We start from the raw sequence: 18673 nt of genomic DNA on the forward strand, positions 1-18673 counted from the left end.
AAGCTTTTAGTCGTTGAACCTCGTCCAGGTACATGTCGATAATCCCTTCGGCACAGCAACAGCGAGGGTCATTAAAGCCATGAGAGAGAGAGAGAGAGAGAGAGAGAGAGAGAGAGAGAGAGAGAGAGAGAGAGAGAGAGAGAGAGAGAGAGAGAGAGAGAGAGAGAGAGAGAAGAGAGTCAGTCTCGGCTGCTAATGGTGATGTAGGTATGAGGAACTTGTCAGATACTTTATGCAATGGCCATAACTCGGACACATTAGGAGGGAGAGCGTTGGGTGGTGGTTGTTGGTGGTAATGGTGCGGCAGTGGAGGGGATCAGCGAGGCTGTTGATCACGTCGGTGGTGGCCTGGTGAGGGAGGAGGGAGGCGCGCATCCGTCCCTCCCTCTACCACACACCCGCCCCACACCTGCTCGCTGCCGTAAGTGTTCTGACGTAAATATTTACCGGTCGACATAGGTGCTGAAACGAGCTAGGTTTATCTCGACTTGGACTAATCCACCTGGTTATTAAGTCTGAGATTTTTTTTTTTTTGCCGCGGGAAATTTCGTTTGAAGAAACAGTGGTTTACCCGACGTGAGACCCGGGCGACGGAGGGATGGTCCAAGTTTTTCAATATATCCTCGAACGTAGGCGTCTTGTCTGGCTCCAGTCGATACACGCCTTCCGCTCCCCTTTCAGCCTTGACCAACCTTACTCCTACCAGCACAAACCTTCGCTTATCCTTCCAGCACTACCTCATTGTCACTAGTTTATCCCTGCCCACACCCTTCCTTCTACCCTTCTGCTCCTCGCCACCTTACTGCTACCACCACACCCTCAGTTCCTCTCCTCTCGCTCCCTCGCTCCCTCCTCACATCGCTCATTGCTGCCACCCGCACCATACCCTTAGTTCGCTCCTCGTCCATCGCCATCTCACTACCACCACGACCGCACTTTCGGCTTCCTCGCCAGAGAGGATGATCGGCTAGAGATGACTGTAGTTGGGTTCGTGGAAGAAGGAAGAAAAACTACAACAACGAGAGAACAGCGATAATGCACATGTCATTCATGAATTTTGATGGCACACGAGAATCTGGCCGGCGACTTGACATCGTGAGAGCAGCAACAAGGTGCTTGGACAAGGTGGTGGCGGGTGTGGCGGCGTCCGTGTTGACTCTGGCGAGACTTGCCACCTAATTTGTCCGCGAGTCCCTCGCCATAACGTGGCAGGTGCGCCAACTAGTGACCAATCACGCCCTTTAAATAGACACATCGTTCGACGGTTTTACTCCCTTCGCTCACACAAGCATCTCATCTCAGTCACTGACGGGTATATGACACACGTCGTCCGCCCTTTAGGTTACGCGCTCGCTGACGCGTTGCGAAAATTAGGGTCTCGAGATAAGGTGACCATCAGCACTTATCATGGAGCGTGAGTGGTGGGGGCTGCCGGGTGAGGGCAGACGTCGCCAGTGGAGCTTGGGGTGAGGAACGGCTCGCCTGACGCTCCTCCTCCTCCTCCTCCTCCTACACTCTCAGGTAAGGCACACACCCTCGGGTGCTTGTCCTCACGCAGCTCACCTATGTAGGAGGGATAGATATCAGAGTATTCGGACTGCTGTGCCTTCAGACACTGTGCTGTAACCAGGAACATTTCATAGACTGTATGTCTATGGCTTGCCTTTTTGATTTATGAATAACAGAGTAAGAAACTGAGGCATCAAGACGACTGCAAATTCAGAGACCACCACTCATACTGACCATCTATACTGATGATTTTATAGACATTGGTCAGTGTCAGCTACTGTTAGTGTTGCCCCTATATCACCTCTGCTTAGCACTATCTGTTCATTATTTTCGGGTCGGTGATACTCATGAATTGTCCAGTTACCCGTGAGATAAACCTTGACTCGAGTGCGAACCCTGGGCTTGTGTTTGAGTGAAGGCAGAAGACTACGTGGACCTATCAAGATATGCGGATCGTGTGTAAAACTTTGCGCCAAGGAGTCATACATGAAGAGACACTCGTCTGTAAAGTATTGCAATCCAAATAGCATGAAGGGCAACGAATAGACATCTGCTAAAGACACCATTAACAAAGAGGAGTTGCTTCTACATATCTGACACAATATGTGATGTGATCCCTCGCCCATCATTCTCTCTCTGGCTGTGCAGGTGATGGTGGGGTGGTTGTACAGTCTGTCCGCTCGTAAACAACCGTGATGATGCGCAAAGATGTTTTGCATCGCTGAGATCATATTTCGAAGGAATATTCACACCGCCTTTTGCTTTTGTGTGTGTGTGTGTGTGTGTGTATGTGTGTGTGTGTGTGTGTGTGTGTAATATACGAGTGTTAACGGGGTGAGAGTCTTACACTCGCATTGCCTGAGTGTGAGTGTGTGAATAGAAAGATGATATTATACTTGACATCCGGGCGCGTAATTATTATTAGTAGTGATAAAAGAAGCGATTAAGGTTGAATGGTCACACACACTGTTTGCGTGTTAACGCAAACATCTCTCACTGAAACTGGGCGATTACGAGACATGGCATTGAATTCCCCCGTCCATGACGAGCTACTGTGATACCCACCCACACCAGGCGGTGCACGGGAGTGTAGAGTTAACACATGCTGCCGTGGCTGGAGCTGGAACTTAAAATCTCTCTCATCAAGGTCATCACCCTGACCTCAGGGAGGGCCAACGATGAGACGAGGCAATGACAATTTCCACACCCGTCTCTACTGTAACGGTAGAACTATCCAATCAGCCACAGACTGACTAGCACTGCATATCTTTCTCCCCCTCTGAGACATTATTATGTCAGTACTGTTCAGCCTCAAAGGAATTCATCGTTAGATCAGATAATGATAAAAACAACTTTTCAAAGATTCATTTTATTATGCAAAATGAATGAGTCGCATTTGCATATTGACGATGATTTTATTGATGTGTTTTTATTTATTTTTTTTCTTCTTCTTTCGTGTTTCAGCCGCCAGTATGCTGGAGGAAGTGGCAGTCGTCCTGGTGGTTCTGATACTGACCATCAGGTTCATCTACAGGTGGCAATCTGGACGCTGCAGCTCAGAAGCCACACTGGATGGCAAGACGGTCATCATCACCGGTGCCTCGGCCGGTGAGTTAAAAGCGTTCACTGGGAGGAGAGCTGGACGTGTGTGCTTAATTCCCTGTAACTGGAACTCTTTCTTTTTTTTTTTTAACTTTACGATGGAGGCTCCAGTTAGGGGCATTCGTCCGTCCACATCAAGGCCGGGGTTTGAGTAAAATATGGAGAGGTTAATGAAAGGGAAGAAGAAGAAGAAGAAGAAGAAGAAGAAGAAGAAGAAGAAGAAGAAGAAGAAGAGGCAAGGGAAAGTAATGACGAATTTTGGTGGTGCTTAACACTTGCACTCAGTTCATGTTTATGCTTGGGGCTCTCTCGGTTACTGTTCGTCTTTCCTGTTAGAGCTTCTGTTTGTGACTGGCTCTCTGTTGGTTAGTGTTAGTGTTTGTTGTTGGTTAGTGTTAGTGTCTATTAGTGGCATTCTGTTGGCTAGTGTTAGTGTCTATTACCGACATCCTGTTGGCTGGTGTTAGTGTCTGTTACTGGCGATCTGTTGGCTAGTGTCTATTAACGGAACTCTGTTGGCTGGTGTTAGTGTCTATTACTGACACTCTGTTGGCTAGTGTTAGTGTCTATTACCGGCGATCTGTTGGCTAGTGTTAGTGTCTATTAACGGAACTCTGTTGGCTAGTGTTAGTGTCTATTAACGGAACTCTGTTGGCTAGTACTAGTGTCTATTACCGACACTCTGTTGGCTAGTACTAGTGTCTATTACCGACACTCTGTTGGCTAGTACTAGTGTCTATTACCGACACTCTGTTGGCTAGTGTTAGTGTCTATTAACGGAATCTGTTGGCTAGTACTAGTGTCTATTACCGACACTCTGTTGGCTAGTGTTAGTGTCTATTACCGACACTCTGTTGGCTACTGTTAGCCTTTACAACTGGGATTCTGTTGGTGTCCCAGTAACTAGTTCGTGTTACCGGGACTCTCTTGGTGAGTTTGCACTACCGGGTCTCTGGGGTTGATGTTCAACTCTGGCACTATCGTAGTTATCATGCGTAATTGGACACGGGATTACGATAGTTAGAGATGACTACCACCATTCTGTTGGTTAGTCTTATTGTTTGCTATCGGGACTATCTTGGTCAGTATCGGGACTATCTTGGTCAGTATCGGGACTATCTTGGTCAGTATCGGGACTATGTTGGTCAGTATCGGGACTATCTTGGTCAGTATCGGGACTATCTTGGTCAGTATCGGGACTGTCTTGGTCAGTATCGGGACTATCTTGGTCAGTATCGGGACTATCTTGGTCAGTATCGGGACTGTCTTGGTCAGTATCGGGACTATCTTGGTCAGTATAGGGACTATCTTGGTCAGTATCGGGACTGTCTTGGTCAGTATCGGGACTATCTTGATCAGTATCGGGACTATCTTGGTCAGTATCGGGACTATCTTGGTCAGTATCGGGACTATCTTGGTCAGTATCGGGACTATCTTGGTCAGTATCGGGACTATCTTGGTCAGTATCGGGAGTATCTTGGTCAGTATCGGGAGTATCTTGGTCAGTATCGGGACTATCTTGGTCAGTATCGGGACTATCTTGGTCAGTATCGGGACTATGTTGGTCAGTATCGGGACTATCTTGGTCAGTATCGGGACTATGTTGGTCAGTATCGGGACTATCTTGGTCAGTATCGGGAGTATCTTGGTCAGTATCGGGAGTATCTTGGTCAGTATCGGGACTATCTTGGTCAGTATCGGGACTATCTTGGTCAGTATCGGGACTATCTTGGTCAGTATCGGGACTATCTTGGTCAGTATAGGGACTATCTTGGTCAGTATCGGGACTATGTTGGTCAGTATCGGGACTATCTTGGTCAGTATCGGGACTATGTTGGTCAGTATCGGGACTATCTTGGTCAGTATAGGGACTATCTTGGTCAGTATCGGGACTATGTTGGTCAGTATCGGGACTATCTTGGTCAGTATCGGGACTATGTTGGTCAGTATCGGGACTATCTTGGTCAGTATCGGGACTATCTTGGTCAGTATCGGGACTATCTTGGTCAGTATCGGGACTATGTTGGTCAGTGAGAGCGATTATTGTATGAATTGTGCGTCAATGTTGGGGACTGTTTCAGATACTGTTTGCTGTCTGGCCATTTTGATCTTAATATAGTGGAAAGGCAGGAGATGATAGCATAAAGCTGATATATATAAGAACGTAAGTATTCGGGTGTGTGGTGGACACAGGTGAAGAAGAAACCTTATTCCCTTGTACGCTACTGGTTTCAGGATTGTGCTATTTAGCCTCTCTCTCCTCACCCTTTCACATCCAGACGCCAGCAGGTAGACTTATGGAAGTCAGTCTTTTAATCGCTAGACTGATGGAAGTCTTTTAATCGCTAGACTTATGGGAGTCTTTTGATCGCTATACTTATGAAAGTCTTTTATTCGCTTGACTGATGGAAGCCTTTTAATCGCTATACTTATGAAAGTCTTTTATTCGCTTGACTGATGGAAGCCTTTTAATCGCTATACTTATGAAAGTCTTTTATTCGCTAGACTCATGGAAGTCTTTTAATCGCTAGACTTTTGGAAGTCAGTCCTTTAATCGCTAGACTTATGGAAGTCTTTTAATCGCTAGACTTTTGGAAGTCTTGTAATGGCTGACCTTCTAGTCAGTCTTCTTCAGTGGTTCCTGTCCTCGTACTATCTGTTTTCTACAACTGCCTCCCGTGTCTTCCCTCTTCTTAAAAGCGACCTTTTCATACCCTTAGTCCATCTCATTCTCAGTGTCCTGCTGGTATATCTTATTTTCCTATTAGCTAGGTAAAGAACTGCAATGATTTTATTGCTACCACCACACCCTCACTTCTCTCTCTCGCTCTCTCTCTCTCTCTCTCTTCTATAGGTATCATTTTGGCCACTGTTCTCATGAACTGACTGCATGTGTCGTCACCCTCAAGGCTTGGTTGGACCCGTGTCAAAGCATTCAACTGCTGCCTCCCACAGGTTCTGTGTGGAGGTCAGCCACCCGAGTCTTGGCTGTTATGATGCCTCCTCCTTCCCTCGAACATGTAAGATGTGGAATTCTCTTCCTTCTTCTGTCTTTCTTCCTCGATATAACCTTTGTTCCTTTAAGAGTCAGCAGGTGTATACTAACGCTTACGGAACCATGAATAATTTCTACTTTCTTTCCCTATAACCTTCGCTTCTTTCTCCAGAAATGGCCTTTAATGAGGTATGTTATTTGCCCGTGTGATGTCGGTCACTATAGTGGAGAGAGAAAAAAAAAAAAACTTTAAAAGCACTCACTCCATCTCCTCTTCCCATCACTACCTATTACTGTTTCCCCATCACTACCTATTACTGTTTCCCCATCACTACCTATTACTGTTTCCCCATCACTACCTATTACTGTTTCCTCGTCTATCCTGTTCAACGATGATCCCATTTATTTTCTTTGTGTTTTTTTTCTGCACGCTGATAACCTCCTTTTAAAACATCTTTTTCTTCTTGAACTTTGCTGATACTCGTTCACCCCATTTCGCATTTGCCGTCTTTTTCAGTCCCTGTACCTTCTTCCTCTTGACCTCCTGCTGCTTTCTTTTGTACATCTCTCAATCACTCGCACTCCTTCCTGTAAGTCGTTATTTCCAGCACATCCGCCCTTAATTTTGTATTAGCTTATTTATTTTTTGAGCGTTTTCGTAAATGTATATTTGTGTGTATACGTGCATATGCATAAGTCTGTTTCTATTTTTCTTATTGTGTGTCTATTTGTGTCTCTATGAGTGCCTACGTTTATGTATCAGTGTGTATAATACATTACCCTCACCGTCAGTAACAGGTTCCCAACAACTGCAGATAAACAACGCTGGGATGATGGGCTGCCCGAAGAGAGAGGTCACCCAGGACGGCCTCGAACTCACCATGGCCACCAACTACTACGGCCACTTCCTCCTCACCAACCTCCTCCTGGGGAGGTGGGAGATGTGAGGGAGGAAGGTCTCGAAGTAGATGTGAGGGTGGAAAGTTAGAGGGATGGAGGGAGGTCTCGAAGTAGATGTGAGGGTGGAAAGTTAGAGGGATGGAGGGAGGTCTCGAAGTAGATGTGAGGGTGGGAAGTTAGAGGGAGGGATGGAGGTCTCGAAGTAGGAGATGTGAGGGTGGGAAGTTAGAGGGAGGGAGGAAGGTCTCGAAGTAGATGTGAGGGTGGAAAGTTAGAGGGAGGGAGGAAGGTCTCGAAGTAGATGTGAGGGTGGGAAGTTAGAGAGAGGGAGGAAGGTCTCGAAGTAGGAGATGTGAGGGTGGAAAGTTAGAGGGATGGAGGGAGGTCTCGAAGTAGATGTGAGGGTGGAAAGTTAGAGGGATGGAGGGAGGTCTCGAAGTAGATGTGAGGGTGGGAAGTTAGAGGGAGGGATGGAGGTCTCGAAGTAGGAGATGTGAGGGTGGAAAGTTAGAGGGAGGGATGGAGGTCTCGAAGTAGATGTGAGGGTGGAAAGTTAGAGGGATGGAGGGAGGTCTCGAAGTAGGAGATGTGAGGGTGGAAAGTTAGAGGGAGGGATGGAGGTCTCGAAGTAGGAGATGTGAGGGTGGGAAGTTAGAGGGAGGGATGGAGGTCTCGAAGTAGATGTGAGGGTGGGAAGTTAGAGAGAGGGAGGAAGGTCTCGAAGTAGATGTGAGGGTGGAAAGTTAGAGGGATGGAGGGAGGTCTCGAAGTAGGAGATGTGAGGGTGGAAAGTTAGAGGGAGGGATGGAGGTCTCGAAGTAGGAGATGTGAGGGTGGGAAGTTAGAGGGAGGGATGGAGGTCTCGAAGTAGGAGATGTGAGGGTGGGAAGTTAGAGAGAGGGAGGAAGGTCTCGAAGTAGATGTGAGGTGGAAAGTTAGAGGGATGGAGGGAGGTCTCGAAGTAGGAGATGTGAGGGTGGAAAGTTAGAGGGATGGAGGGAGGTCTCGAAGTAGGAGATGTGAGGGTGGGAAGTTAAGAGGGAGGAGGAAGGTCTCGAAGTAGATGTGAGGGTGGAAAGTTAGAGGGATGGAGGGAGGTCTCGAAGTAGGAGATGTGAGGGTGGAAGTACGCCACCTGGACACCTCGGACCTCACCTCCGTCAGGAAGTTCGCCAAGAGAATCCTCGAGGACGAGAGGTCCTTACATGTTCTGGTGAGTCACTGGTTGGGGTCCTTCCTCGACATGAACCTCCTGTTCCTTCTCCTTCATATCCCTCAGTCACACGTCACAGCTGCAGATAGTATTGGTAGGCTTTGTTAAGTCATCATCAAGGTTTTCCATGTGGAGAGATTCAGCTGGGTAGGACCTTGTGCTCCTCTTTAAATTATGATAAGTAATATATATATATATATACTAAAACGCAATCTCTCACAATATGTCTCTCTATGAATCATTTGCCTCCCTCTTTTCAATATCAAAAAAATTACAATTCAACTTTGTAAAACTATGTACCTGGGCACCACCAACTCCTCCACTTTGTTTGGAAACACCCCACATAATCAACATCACCGACTCTGCTTCCTAAAAGCTGGGAGTATTGTGTAGGTGTCGCGATTCTTCTCTTGTGAGCAGTTGTTTCACATCTACAAGGGTTGTATTCGCCCAAGTATGGAATGCTGCTTACACATTTGGTGTGGCTCATCATCCTCCACCTCTTTATTAATCAGAAGCACTCCGTCTCGTTGGTCCTCCTACCAACACCTCTCTCCTCAACCTTCTCTTTCCGCACGCCGCGACGTCGCTGCTCTCTCTCTCTCTCTCTCTCTCTCTCTCTCTCTCTCTCTCTCTCTCTCTCTCTCTCTCTCTCTCTCTCTCTCTCTTCTATAGGTATCATTTTGGCCACTGTTCTCATGAACTGACTGCATGTGTCGTCACCCTCAAGGCTTGGTTGGACCCGTGTCAAAGCATTCAACTGCTGCCTCCCACAGGTTCTGTGTGGAGGTCAGCCACCCGAGTCTTGGCTGTTATGATGCCTCCTCCTTCCCTCGAACATGTAAGATGTGGAATTCTCTTCCTTCTTCTGTCTTTCTTCCTCGATATAACCTTTGTTCCTTTAAGAGTCAGCAGGTGTATACTAACGCTTACGGAACCATGAATAATTTCTACTTTCTTTCCCTATAACCTTCGCTTCTTTCTCCAGAAATGGCCTTTAATGAGGTATGTTATTTGCCCGTGTGATGTCGGTCACTATAGTGAGAGAGAAAAAAAAAAACTTTAAAAGCACTCACTCCATCTCCTCTTCCCATCACTACCTATTACTGTTTCCCCATCACTACCTATTACTGTTTCCTCGTCTATCCTGTTCAACGATGATCCCATTTATTTTCTTTGTGTTTTTTTTCTGCACGCTGATAACCTCCTTTTAAAACATCTTTTCTTCTTGAACTTTGCTGATACTCGTTCACCCCCATTTCGCATTTGCCGTCTTTTTCAGTCCCTGTACCTTCTTCCTCTTGACCTCCTGCTGCTTTCTTTTGTACATCTCTCAATCACTCGCACTCCTTCCCTGTAAGTCGTTATTTCCAGCACATCCGCCCTTAATTTTGTATTAGCTTATTTATTTTTTGAGCGTTTTCGTAAATGTATATTTGTGTGTATACGTGCATATGCATAAGTCTGTTTCTATTTTTCTTATTGTGTGTCTATTTGTGTCTCTATGAGTGCCTACGTTTATGTATCAGTGTGTATAATACATTACCCTCACCGTCAGTAACAGGTTCCCACAACTGCAGATAAACAACGCTGGGATGATGGGCTGCCCGAAGAGAGAGGTCACCCAGGACGGCCTCGAACTCACCATGGCCACCAACTACTACGGCCACTTCCTCCTCACCAACCTCCTCCTGGGTAGGTACAGCCTCCTCCTGGGTAGGTACAGCCTCCTCCTGGGTAGGTGCTGCCCCTCAACAACCCTCCTCCTGGGTAGGTCTTGCCCCTCTACCACCTCCTCCTGGGGAGGTGGGAGATGTGAGGGAGGAAGGTCTCGAAGTAGGATGTGAGGGTGGGAAGTTAGAGGGAGGGATGGAGGTCTCGAAGTAGGAGATGTGAGGGTGGGAAGTTAGAGAGAGGGAGGAAGGTCTCGAGGTAGGAGATGTGAGGGTGGGAAGTTAAGAGGGAGGGAGGAAGGTCTCGAAGTAGATGTGAGGGTGGAAAGTTAGAGGGAGGGAGGAAGGTCTCGAAGTAGATGTGAGGGTGGGAAGTTAGAGGGAGGGAGGAAGGTCTCGAAGTAGGAGATGTGAGGGTGGAAAGTTAGAGGAGGGAGGGAGGTCTCGAAGTAGGAGATGTGAGGGTGGGAAGTTAGAGAGAGGGAGGAAGGTCTCGAAGTAGGTGGGTGTGAGAGTGGGAGGTTAGAGGGAGGGAGGGAACGTATGGGGTATGTGGGTGCGACGTGTGGGAGAGAGGGAGGTGTGATAGTGGAAAATGTGAGGGAGTGATGTGTGAAGGTGAGAGATGTAAGAGAGAGATATAAGGGAACAACAATGAACACGAAGCTCATAGTGGTGATCCATCGATAATGTTTAGTTCAAATATCCGACCAATTACCTACTTATGAAGACTAGAATTTTATTCACATTGTTTTGCTATTTTCCTGCATTGCTTATTTGATTTTAGTTCATCAGAAATGATTGTATGTTTTTTTCATCCTATCTACCTTGTGTAGTTCAACAGTGCTCATACCATAGCTTAGGTAAGATCTTGAATTCATCGATTCTAATTTCATTTGTTGCCTGTGAGACCAGTTTTATCACTTTGTTTTCAGCTGCAGACGTTCAGGATGCGATGCACTTTGACTTTCCAGCATAGGAATGTGTCTGACTTTTGGAGTGTAACGATATCATCCATTATCAATGGCATAAACATATACGGGAAAAGGAACTGATCCAAGACCATCCCCTTTCGGTACATCTCTCGTTGCGTCTGAGCATTTCTGAGTCTTGACCGCATTCACAACCCTTTTAGTTTATGGCCATTTAAGTAATATCTTAACCATATACGTAAGACTTAATACTAAGCACTACGCTAAGAACACCATTATTAAGTTCTACACTAAGTAATAAGGTTCATATCAAGTCCCACATGATGCACCATACTCTAAGTTCCATAAAACACGACAGTCAAAGTTCCACGCTGTTCGAAACTACCAAATGCCACGATAAGGACTAGACCATAAGTTCTTCACTGTCCGGTATTAATCACACTCCAAGTGCCACACTGTGCCGCACTCCAATTGCCACACTGTGCCACACTACAACCACCACACTGTGCCACACTACAACCACCACACTGCCACACTACAACCACCACACTGTGTAACACTACAACCACCACACTGTGTAACACTACAATTCAAGCGCCACACGAAGCCCTACCCTACAAATGCTTCACTGTGCCGAGTCCTAAAGTTGCCACATGAAGTGCACCTCTCCCCTCAGGCCTCATGAAGAAGAGCTCGCCGGGACGGATCATCGCTCTAACCTCCAGCGACCACAGCTACGTCAACAAGCTCAACCCGGACAGCCTCAACTTCGAGCGGGAACACTATAGTTCCAGGACGGCTTACGGACAGACCTCGCTCTGCAACATCCTCTTCTCAGTCGAGCTCGCCAGCAAGCTAGAAGGCACAGGTAGGGTAGTAGGGAAATAGGAAAGGATGGTGAATGTGTAGGGTAGAACGGTGAGGGTATATCGGCAGGATGGTGAGGACAGGGTGGGGTGATGAACATACTGGTAGGATGTCACCAGTAGGATGGTGAGGAGAGGGTGGGATGGCGAGGAGGAGTTAGGATGGAAAGGAGAGGATAAGATGGTGAAAACATGGAAGTATGGTGAGTACGGAGGGAGGATGGTGAGGACCACGGGTATGATTATGATCACTGGGTCGAATGGTGAGCTCAGGTAGGATAGTGAGAATACGAGTAAGATGATGAGAACACGGTTTGATAGTGAGGAGAAAGACAGACTGAACAAGGGTTCACTTTTACTCAGTTTACAGTCTATACGAGTCTTGGTCTGAAAAGAAAATAGAGAATATACATCTACTACAACGACTGGCTATGTACTTAACCCTCCAAATACTGGCTATGAGTCTCCCTCCTCTGTGTCTATGTACCTACTCGCCGAGCGCTACCTACTCACATACCTTCTATGATACTAATTATCAATTTCCTTATATAAGGGTTGCTTATGTGTTTGCTCCTCACTGTGTCAGCACGAAGCTTGCCGTCTCAAATTCTGGTTTACATTTGTCTTCAGTGGTGCCAGACCGTACAACGTCCCTCCATATACCTAGTATCCATTTACCTCCAAAGTAGGTTAGTCATTCACCTGCCTCTGCAGGTTGCCAGTTCGCTCAAATGTCAACCATCCACGCGTATTTTCAAAGGCCAGCCACAGAATGTCTTTGCAAGTTGTAAGGTACGAACTTGCTTCTGCAATATCTAATTACATATCTGGCGCTAGAGGTGATGATAACACACCTGCTTATACATATATTGTTGCAACTTTACGTTTAATTTGGAAGGTGCATGCTACACTTGCCACTATAATTTCTAGTTTTACACCTCCCTCTACAAGTGTTTCATGCATGCCGTTGGCTTCTCTATGAACGAGCTACACACCTTTCATTAGAAATCTTAACTAAACCCTTGCCTGTACAGGCACTACGGGGCCACTTGATCTCCCAGTTGGCAGATACGCGCTCGTCTCTCCAACTGACAGCTATCGTTGCAGGTGCTACCCACTGCCTACCACGACGACTGTTACCTATACACTAGCCCTCCTAAGCTCCAGCAGTCATCCCTCACCTACAGCACCTTTTTCCCCCTACAGGCGTGACGGCCAACAGCGTCCATCCCGGGTGCGTCCACACAGAGTTCTTCTACAAAGGTAAAGTCACTCTGTTCTCCTGGATCTGCAGGAAGCTCTACCTCTTGATGGGAAAGGTGAGTTGTGGGTGTGGGAGCTACGTACCATCGATAATATCATAACACCAGTTGTAATCAGATCCTAACCAAATGTATTAATCATTATTACGTGTTAAGTCTTTGGGGCGTTGTTTTGGGCATTGACTATATCAAGCTGTCGTCTTCTTCAGTCTTCTTCAAGCGAACATTTTTTGGAATGGGTTCGATGGAATGGATTCGTTGTTCAGTAACTGTGGGCCTTGGGTAAGAATGATGCTGTAAGAATCGAAGCGTTGGTTAAGGGTGATGAAATCAATCATGATACAAAGGATTTCAACTGACCATTCGGTTCTAACGCTGCTGGCTGTGGTAACAGGACAGAACAGACGCTCGTGGGTGAGTGCGACAGTGGTAAAAAGACAAACAGATGAGGAGGCGCAAAGAATGTCAATCGCATGATTTCGGCGAGTGGATCCTACTTTCCAGTTACTAGATCGATGGCATCCACTGATGTTCATAGTGCAATGTCTGAGTCTATGGAGTCTATGCCTCTACGGTAGCATACAATGTTTCCTCATCTCTTCAGCTGTAGAATGAATGGAGAAGATTGATGAACGACTTACTGCTAGATGGGGGCCTCTGTTCAGTAGCGGTTATGAATCACAATGGTTCAATGCATTTCCAAAAGAGGTGATTTCAACACTTGTGTGTGACTGACAAACTTTTATTGAATACTAGAAGTAAACCTGGGAATCCAAAGCCTTTTTCTACCGTTAATGTATGTCATTGCGGAAGACAGCCTTTTCTTTTTTTTTTTTTTTACTGTTCATGCACTTCGGAGAGGAGTAGATAGATTCAAAGACAGATAACCTAGACATGAGCTAATGGTGAGGAGAGGAAGATGACGGCTTTTATCACTGTTGCTTCATCAGGTCTTGGTTTACGTACATGAAACTGGTTAATAACTCAGCTATTGTAGGCAAGTTCTTGTACTCTTATGCACCCTTTGTTTACTTTTGCCCCACTGCTCTCATGATGGGTACGAATGCATAACCAGTTCGTGGGCTTATATTGGCAGAAACTGAGAGGATAAAATGGTTCCATTGACTACGGGACGGGGCGAGGTGCACGGTATCTCTTTGACTATACAACCTGGTTAGGGACCTTATCAAGATTAACATGGGATTATGAGTTCTTTGTCAGTTTTGAGATATGCAATTTTTCATACAGAAACACCGTCACTGTGCCTTTCATTTCTAAATCTAATTCAAAGTAACTGGACTATACAGCTATGTATTGGGTGAATGTTTTCTTCTTTTCGTCAGACGACCTGTGGCTCTTCTGCAGGCAGCTCTCCTATTGTTCCTCAGGCACACTAGGCTCTCTGTTACTCTCTCCCTGAGCCCCCTCAGCCTTTCCTCTTGGATTACCTAGTGGACCCTTCCTATCTCTCATAATACGTCCCTTCGGCTCCTCTTTCGTTCCCGTGTGTACGGAGAAGACCCCCCCAACAGAGCAGCCATAATCATTATCCACCCCCAGAGCCACCATAGCCCTTATCAAACGCCTTTTATCACCCCTCCAGGACGTCCAGCTGGGGGCCCAGCCCACCATCTACCTGGCCGTGTCGCAGGAGGTTGAGGACGTCAGCGGCCAGTACTTCGTCGACTGCCAGGTACGCTCAAGTCCTCAGAGGTGTGTTCCCCACTCAGGCTCACAGTCACCTTCCACTGATGTATCACTTGACATTCCTCTTGCTTTCGAGACTTTTCCTTTGATAACAGAGAGATCACTGGACATTCCTCTACTTTCTAAACCTCTTGTTGAATTGAACAGCGATTTCTTTAATTTCTCTTAATTCATCTGAAATGACTAGATTTTACATCATTAAGTAAATGAATTAAAGACCTTTGATTTTGGTCTTTTCCTTCAAGTGATTATCTCCAAGCACACCATAAAGTACAATAAATGAGAATACTGAGAATTATGCTAATTAAGGTTTATTTTTCTCATATGCAAGTACCAGTAAATCAACTTTGAATTCTTTAAATATTTTGATCTTCATTCAAATGAGTTTGCCTCTACCAACATCCATAAACATGGCCGTAGATTTGTATATGTATTTCGCAGGATGCCAGAATGTATAAATCTATATGAATAGTTCTAAGCCTGAACATATGAAGCTACATATCTATAGATTCCTTTTGAATATACTAGATATCTTTGTCATGCTGAAATTCCTGAGTAGTCATAAGTTTCTAACGCTTTACAAAATTCACGAAATGAAAATCACATCAAATATCCGTTTAAAAACATAATCCTCCAAACATTATAAATATAACGGATCTCAACACCATATGAATAATTGATCTTCATTAGATATAAGAAGGATTATGAAGCTTCTTCGTGAACTACTGTCTTCTCCCTTTGCAGGTGGCGAAGACCTCAGAGCTGGCGAGACAGAAGAAGTTGGCCAAGCAGGTGTGGGAGGCGACCGAAGTGGACGTCAAACTCCAGCCAGAGGAGAAACACTACTGAGGAACGGAGTTAAGACACATCCACGGATGAGACACATTAGGATCAGGAACCACACTTGCGTGATTTGATGCGGAATCGATGATGCTCGATTGTGAACATTTGTGAGGAGAGGAACGAAGTCAGGGTTCCATAGACTCGTGAGATATAATGAACTCTGAGTGGGAGGTGATGCTAATGAGATCACGAACTGTAACTAACACAAATTTTCGAACGTAAACAAGAGGCGAGTCACGAAGGAGATGCTATAACTCGATGAGAAATATGTCCAAGTTCCACAGTGAGAATACCAGTGAACTAAGACCCCAAGAACTTCCATAGTCAAATGAGAAACACCAATGAGGCTAGGATGATCAAAATAAGAAATGAGGACTCTGAGAATTCTAACAGGAAGCTCTACGTGGCAAATACAGCTTCAGGTGTTATCCTGTGGCTGGAATGTCACTTAGGTTATCATGATTCTCAGTCTGTCGGATACTTTGAATCTACAACTGACGATGGGATTTGAAGACTCAGGAGCTCTCGTACCGAACTGAAGGAAAATCTATACATGAATCATTTGACGAAAAAACAACAGAATCGAAAATACATAAAGAAAAAAGATTTTTTTTTTCTTTTTGCCCAGTAAAAAGTAAATTTTTATCGAGACGGTCAATGACGAAGCATCCGAAAGTGATTTGTCTTACCTTTTGTATGTTATGTAATTCAGCATACGTTATATATTCGCTCATTCCGTGACAGAACACAGGAATCAACTAGACGCTCCGTAATTGGCTCTATGTTCTCTGATTCGTCAGTTGGCCTGATGGAACGCCAGAGACATTATCGTACAGCTAATGCTGCTTATTGTTACATTTAAAAATCTCTGTTCCTTAGTGTTGTAATTTCACTAGTGCTAGTTATCATAATTCTGTCATAGATGTCAGTGTAATTCCTAACAGTCATTATGGATGTATTCCATTATTACTGAGCTCTTTCTTGTGACTGTTATGTTTCTCAAATGGTAAATAAAGTGTCCAGTAATACATGTTCTATTTTTCACTACCTTTCTCGTCCACTGCATGTAAGAAATTTAAGTGATACTGGAAGTTTTACTCTGTTCTATAGGTATTACTTTCGTTTTCGCTCCCGAGAGTTGGCTGCTTGTGTGCCCCCCACCACTAGCTTAGATCGCGCAATGCCCATCTGCGTCACATGATTACTGTGTGGCTGTAGGTAACTCAGTGGTGAGCCGTATTGATAAATGTTTCTTTCTTTACACCTAGAAGCTTTGGAATATCTACCCCTCTCATGGCATTTCTTAAAAAGACAGGTTTTCACTCCCCTGAAAATTCGTAAATACTTGTCCTCGTCTCTTATTTTTCTCTTTACTTTACCTAATCATATTTCAATTAAGTCCCGGCCTTAATGTGGACTTTTGTCCATGAATGGAAAAAAGCAAAAAAAAACTTTCCCCGACCTGACAAGAGCGCAAACTCGTCTATCTACGTAGGGATTGATACTAGGCCAGGAGACCCATAGGTCTAATATAGTCTGGGTTACATTGCCGATTTCCAGCTGAACTAGATGTGTAAAAACAGTAGAATGACGGACACCTTGCTGGATAGCACGCCAGGAACTGCCAAAAAACATAAACGTACATAGGAGTACATAGACGCGAATCTCATATACAAACTTGAGAAACGAACCAACACGAGTGCAAAAAACTCCTCTCCCCGTACCACGCAAAGTTGTGATCACATCATTCGGTCAATACCTGAAAACCAAAATAGCCTCGTACCATCATATCTTAGCGGTGACGAAGAGGTGGAATATCAGTACACTCGTTAGACAAACGTTGAACTGGCGACTCTCCTAGGCTATATAACAAGTGAAAGTCGATCGCCAGCAGTAACCTATTATGATTTTGTGGCATGATTTGAGCACTTACATGATTTCAGATCACCTGCAAATTCAATTAGTCTTCTATAGGTTTGATTACAGTTTTAAATCATTTGGGCACAATAAGCTCAAATGACAATTACATGAAATGTCATTACGTACATATTACAATCAATGCAAGCTTTTTTTACTCGTTCCGAGATCATAGTTTGCGAAACGCAAACACATTTTAAGTGCATATGAAGGCGTTTAATTCATACACATTTTGTTTCGCTAATTGCTCTTATGTAAAAAAAAAAAATTATGTTCAATTACAACTACAGTTACAGTTAATCGCATTCATGTAATCAAATACATTTAAATTCAACTACAATTGCTCCAAACCTGCTTAACAACCGCGACTTAGACCGGGCTTGCAAACGTGGCAACACCGACTGAGCAACATCTGACACCGTCGCCTAACTGACCAACTCAGTCTGTGAGGCAGAGGCGCGCAGGCGCGACGTGACCACATCGTATAGTACTGCGGTCACTTGGGCACGAGACCATTGACTCTTCGACCCTCGCGACCCATGGTCAGCTGTCACATGGATCAGCTGCGGGATAGACCTATCACATCACCTTAGTGAGTTTATCGTTCAAGTGTAATTAGTGACCAGTACATTAACGTAATGGCGCTATGCCATAAATTGACTACTATACCACATAAATTCGTGATCAATTGAGATGGAAAAAACAAAAAACACATGAAGTGACGTGAATTTTTAGGAGACGCTGAGCCTTCACCTACACAGAGGGGAAGAACAGGAACGAAGACGTCACCCCGGAACCTTCAGTACCCGGTATTTTGTTATCCTAGTTTCCGTATCGTAATATCAGTTGTTCAGGTGGATGTTTTTGAGCCTGGGTGGTTCCTATTACTAACACGAGTATAAATGTGTGATAATATGAGAGTTAAGGATGAATTTATACTATACTTTTAGTTAGGTACACTCAGACACGTTAGTCACATTGAGATAGGCACTGAGAATGAACCCATCCAAATTCATCTTTGCAGTAAGTTTACATGATTTTAACGGGTTGTTTACAGGTTATATATTTTATACTTATTCTTGTATTGTATTTTGTCGCTGTCTCCCGCGTTAGCGAGGTAGCGCAAGGAAACAGACGAAAGAAATGGGTACGTAGGTACACAAAGGGCAACTTTCCAAAGTAGTCCCGTTTTCTTTGAGCTTCTTCAGCCAAAGGGAACTAACCTCCCCCCCCCTCCACCCTCCCTCTCCCTCC

General features: G+C 45.1%; 1 protein-coding gene across 7 annotated transcripts; it reads left to right on the top strand.

The window, feature by feature from the left end:
- The first annotated feature begins 280 nt into the window (after positions 1-280).
- LOC139745807 (retinol dehydrogenase 11-like) lies at positions 281-16530 on the top strand. 7 transcript variants are annotated; one of them, XM_071656500.1, is made up of 8 exons: positions 281-421; positions 2974-3171; positions 8077-8219; positions 9800-9914; positions 11501-11692; positions 12897-13009; positions 14556-14645; positions 15404-16530. In XM_071656500.1, exons 2-8 carry the CDS (start codon positions 2982-2984, stop codon positions 15506-15508), a joined length of 948 nt encoding a protein of 315 aa, XP_071512601.1. In that variant the 5' UTR covers positions 281-421; positions 2974-2981; the 3' UTR covers positions 15509-16530. The 7 variants fall into 7 exon arrangements, with proteins under 7 accessions (XP_071512601.1, XP_071512521.1, XP_071512933.1 ...); XM_071656420.1 differs by lacking the exon at positions 281-421 and adding an exon at positions 1301-1521; XM_071656832.1 differs by lacking the exon at positions 281-421 and adding an exon at positions 1440-1521 and having other exon boundaries at positions 2974-3157; positions 8058-8219.
- The last annotated feature ends 2143 nt before the right edge of the window (positions 16531-18673 follow it).

The sequence above is a fragment of the Panulirus ornatus genome, chromosome 1, assembly GCF_036320965.1.
Source record: "Panulirus ornatus isolate Po-2019 chromosome 1, ASM3632096v1, whole genome shotgun sequence".
NCBI classification, from domain to species: domain Eukaryota; kingdom Metazoa; phylum Arthropoda; class Malacostraca; order Decapoda; family Palinuridae; genus Panulirus; species Panulirus ornatus.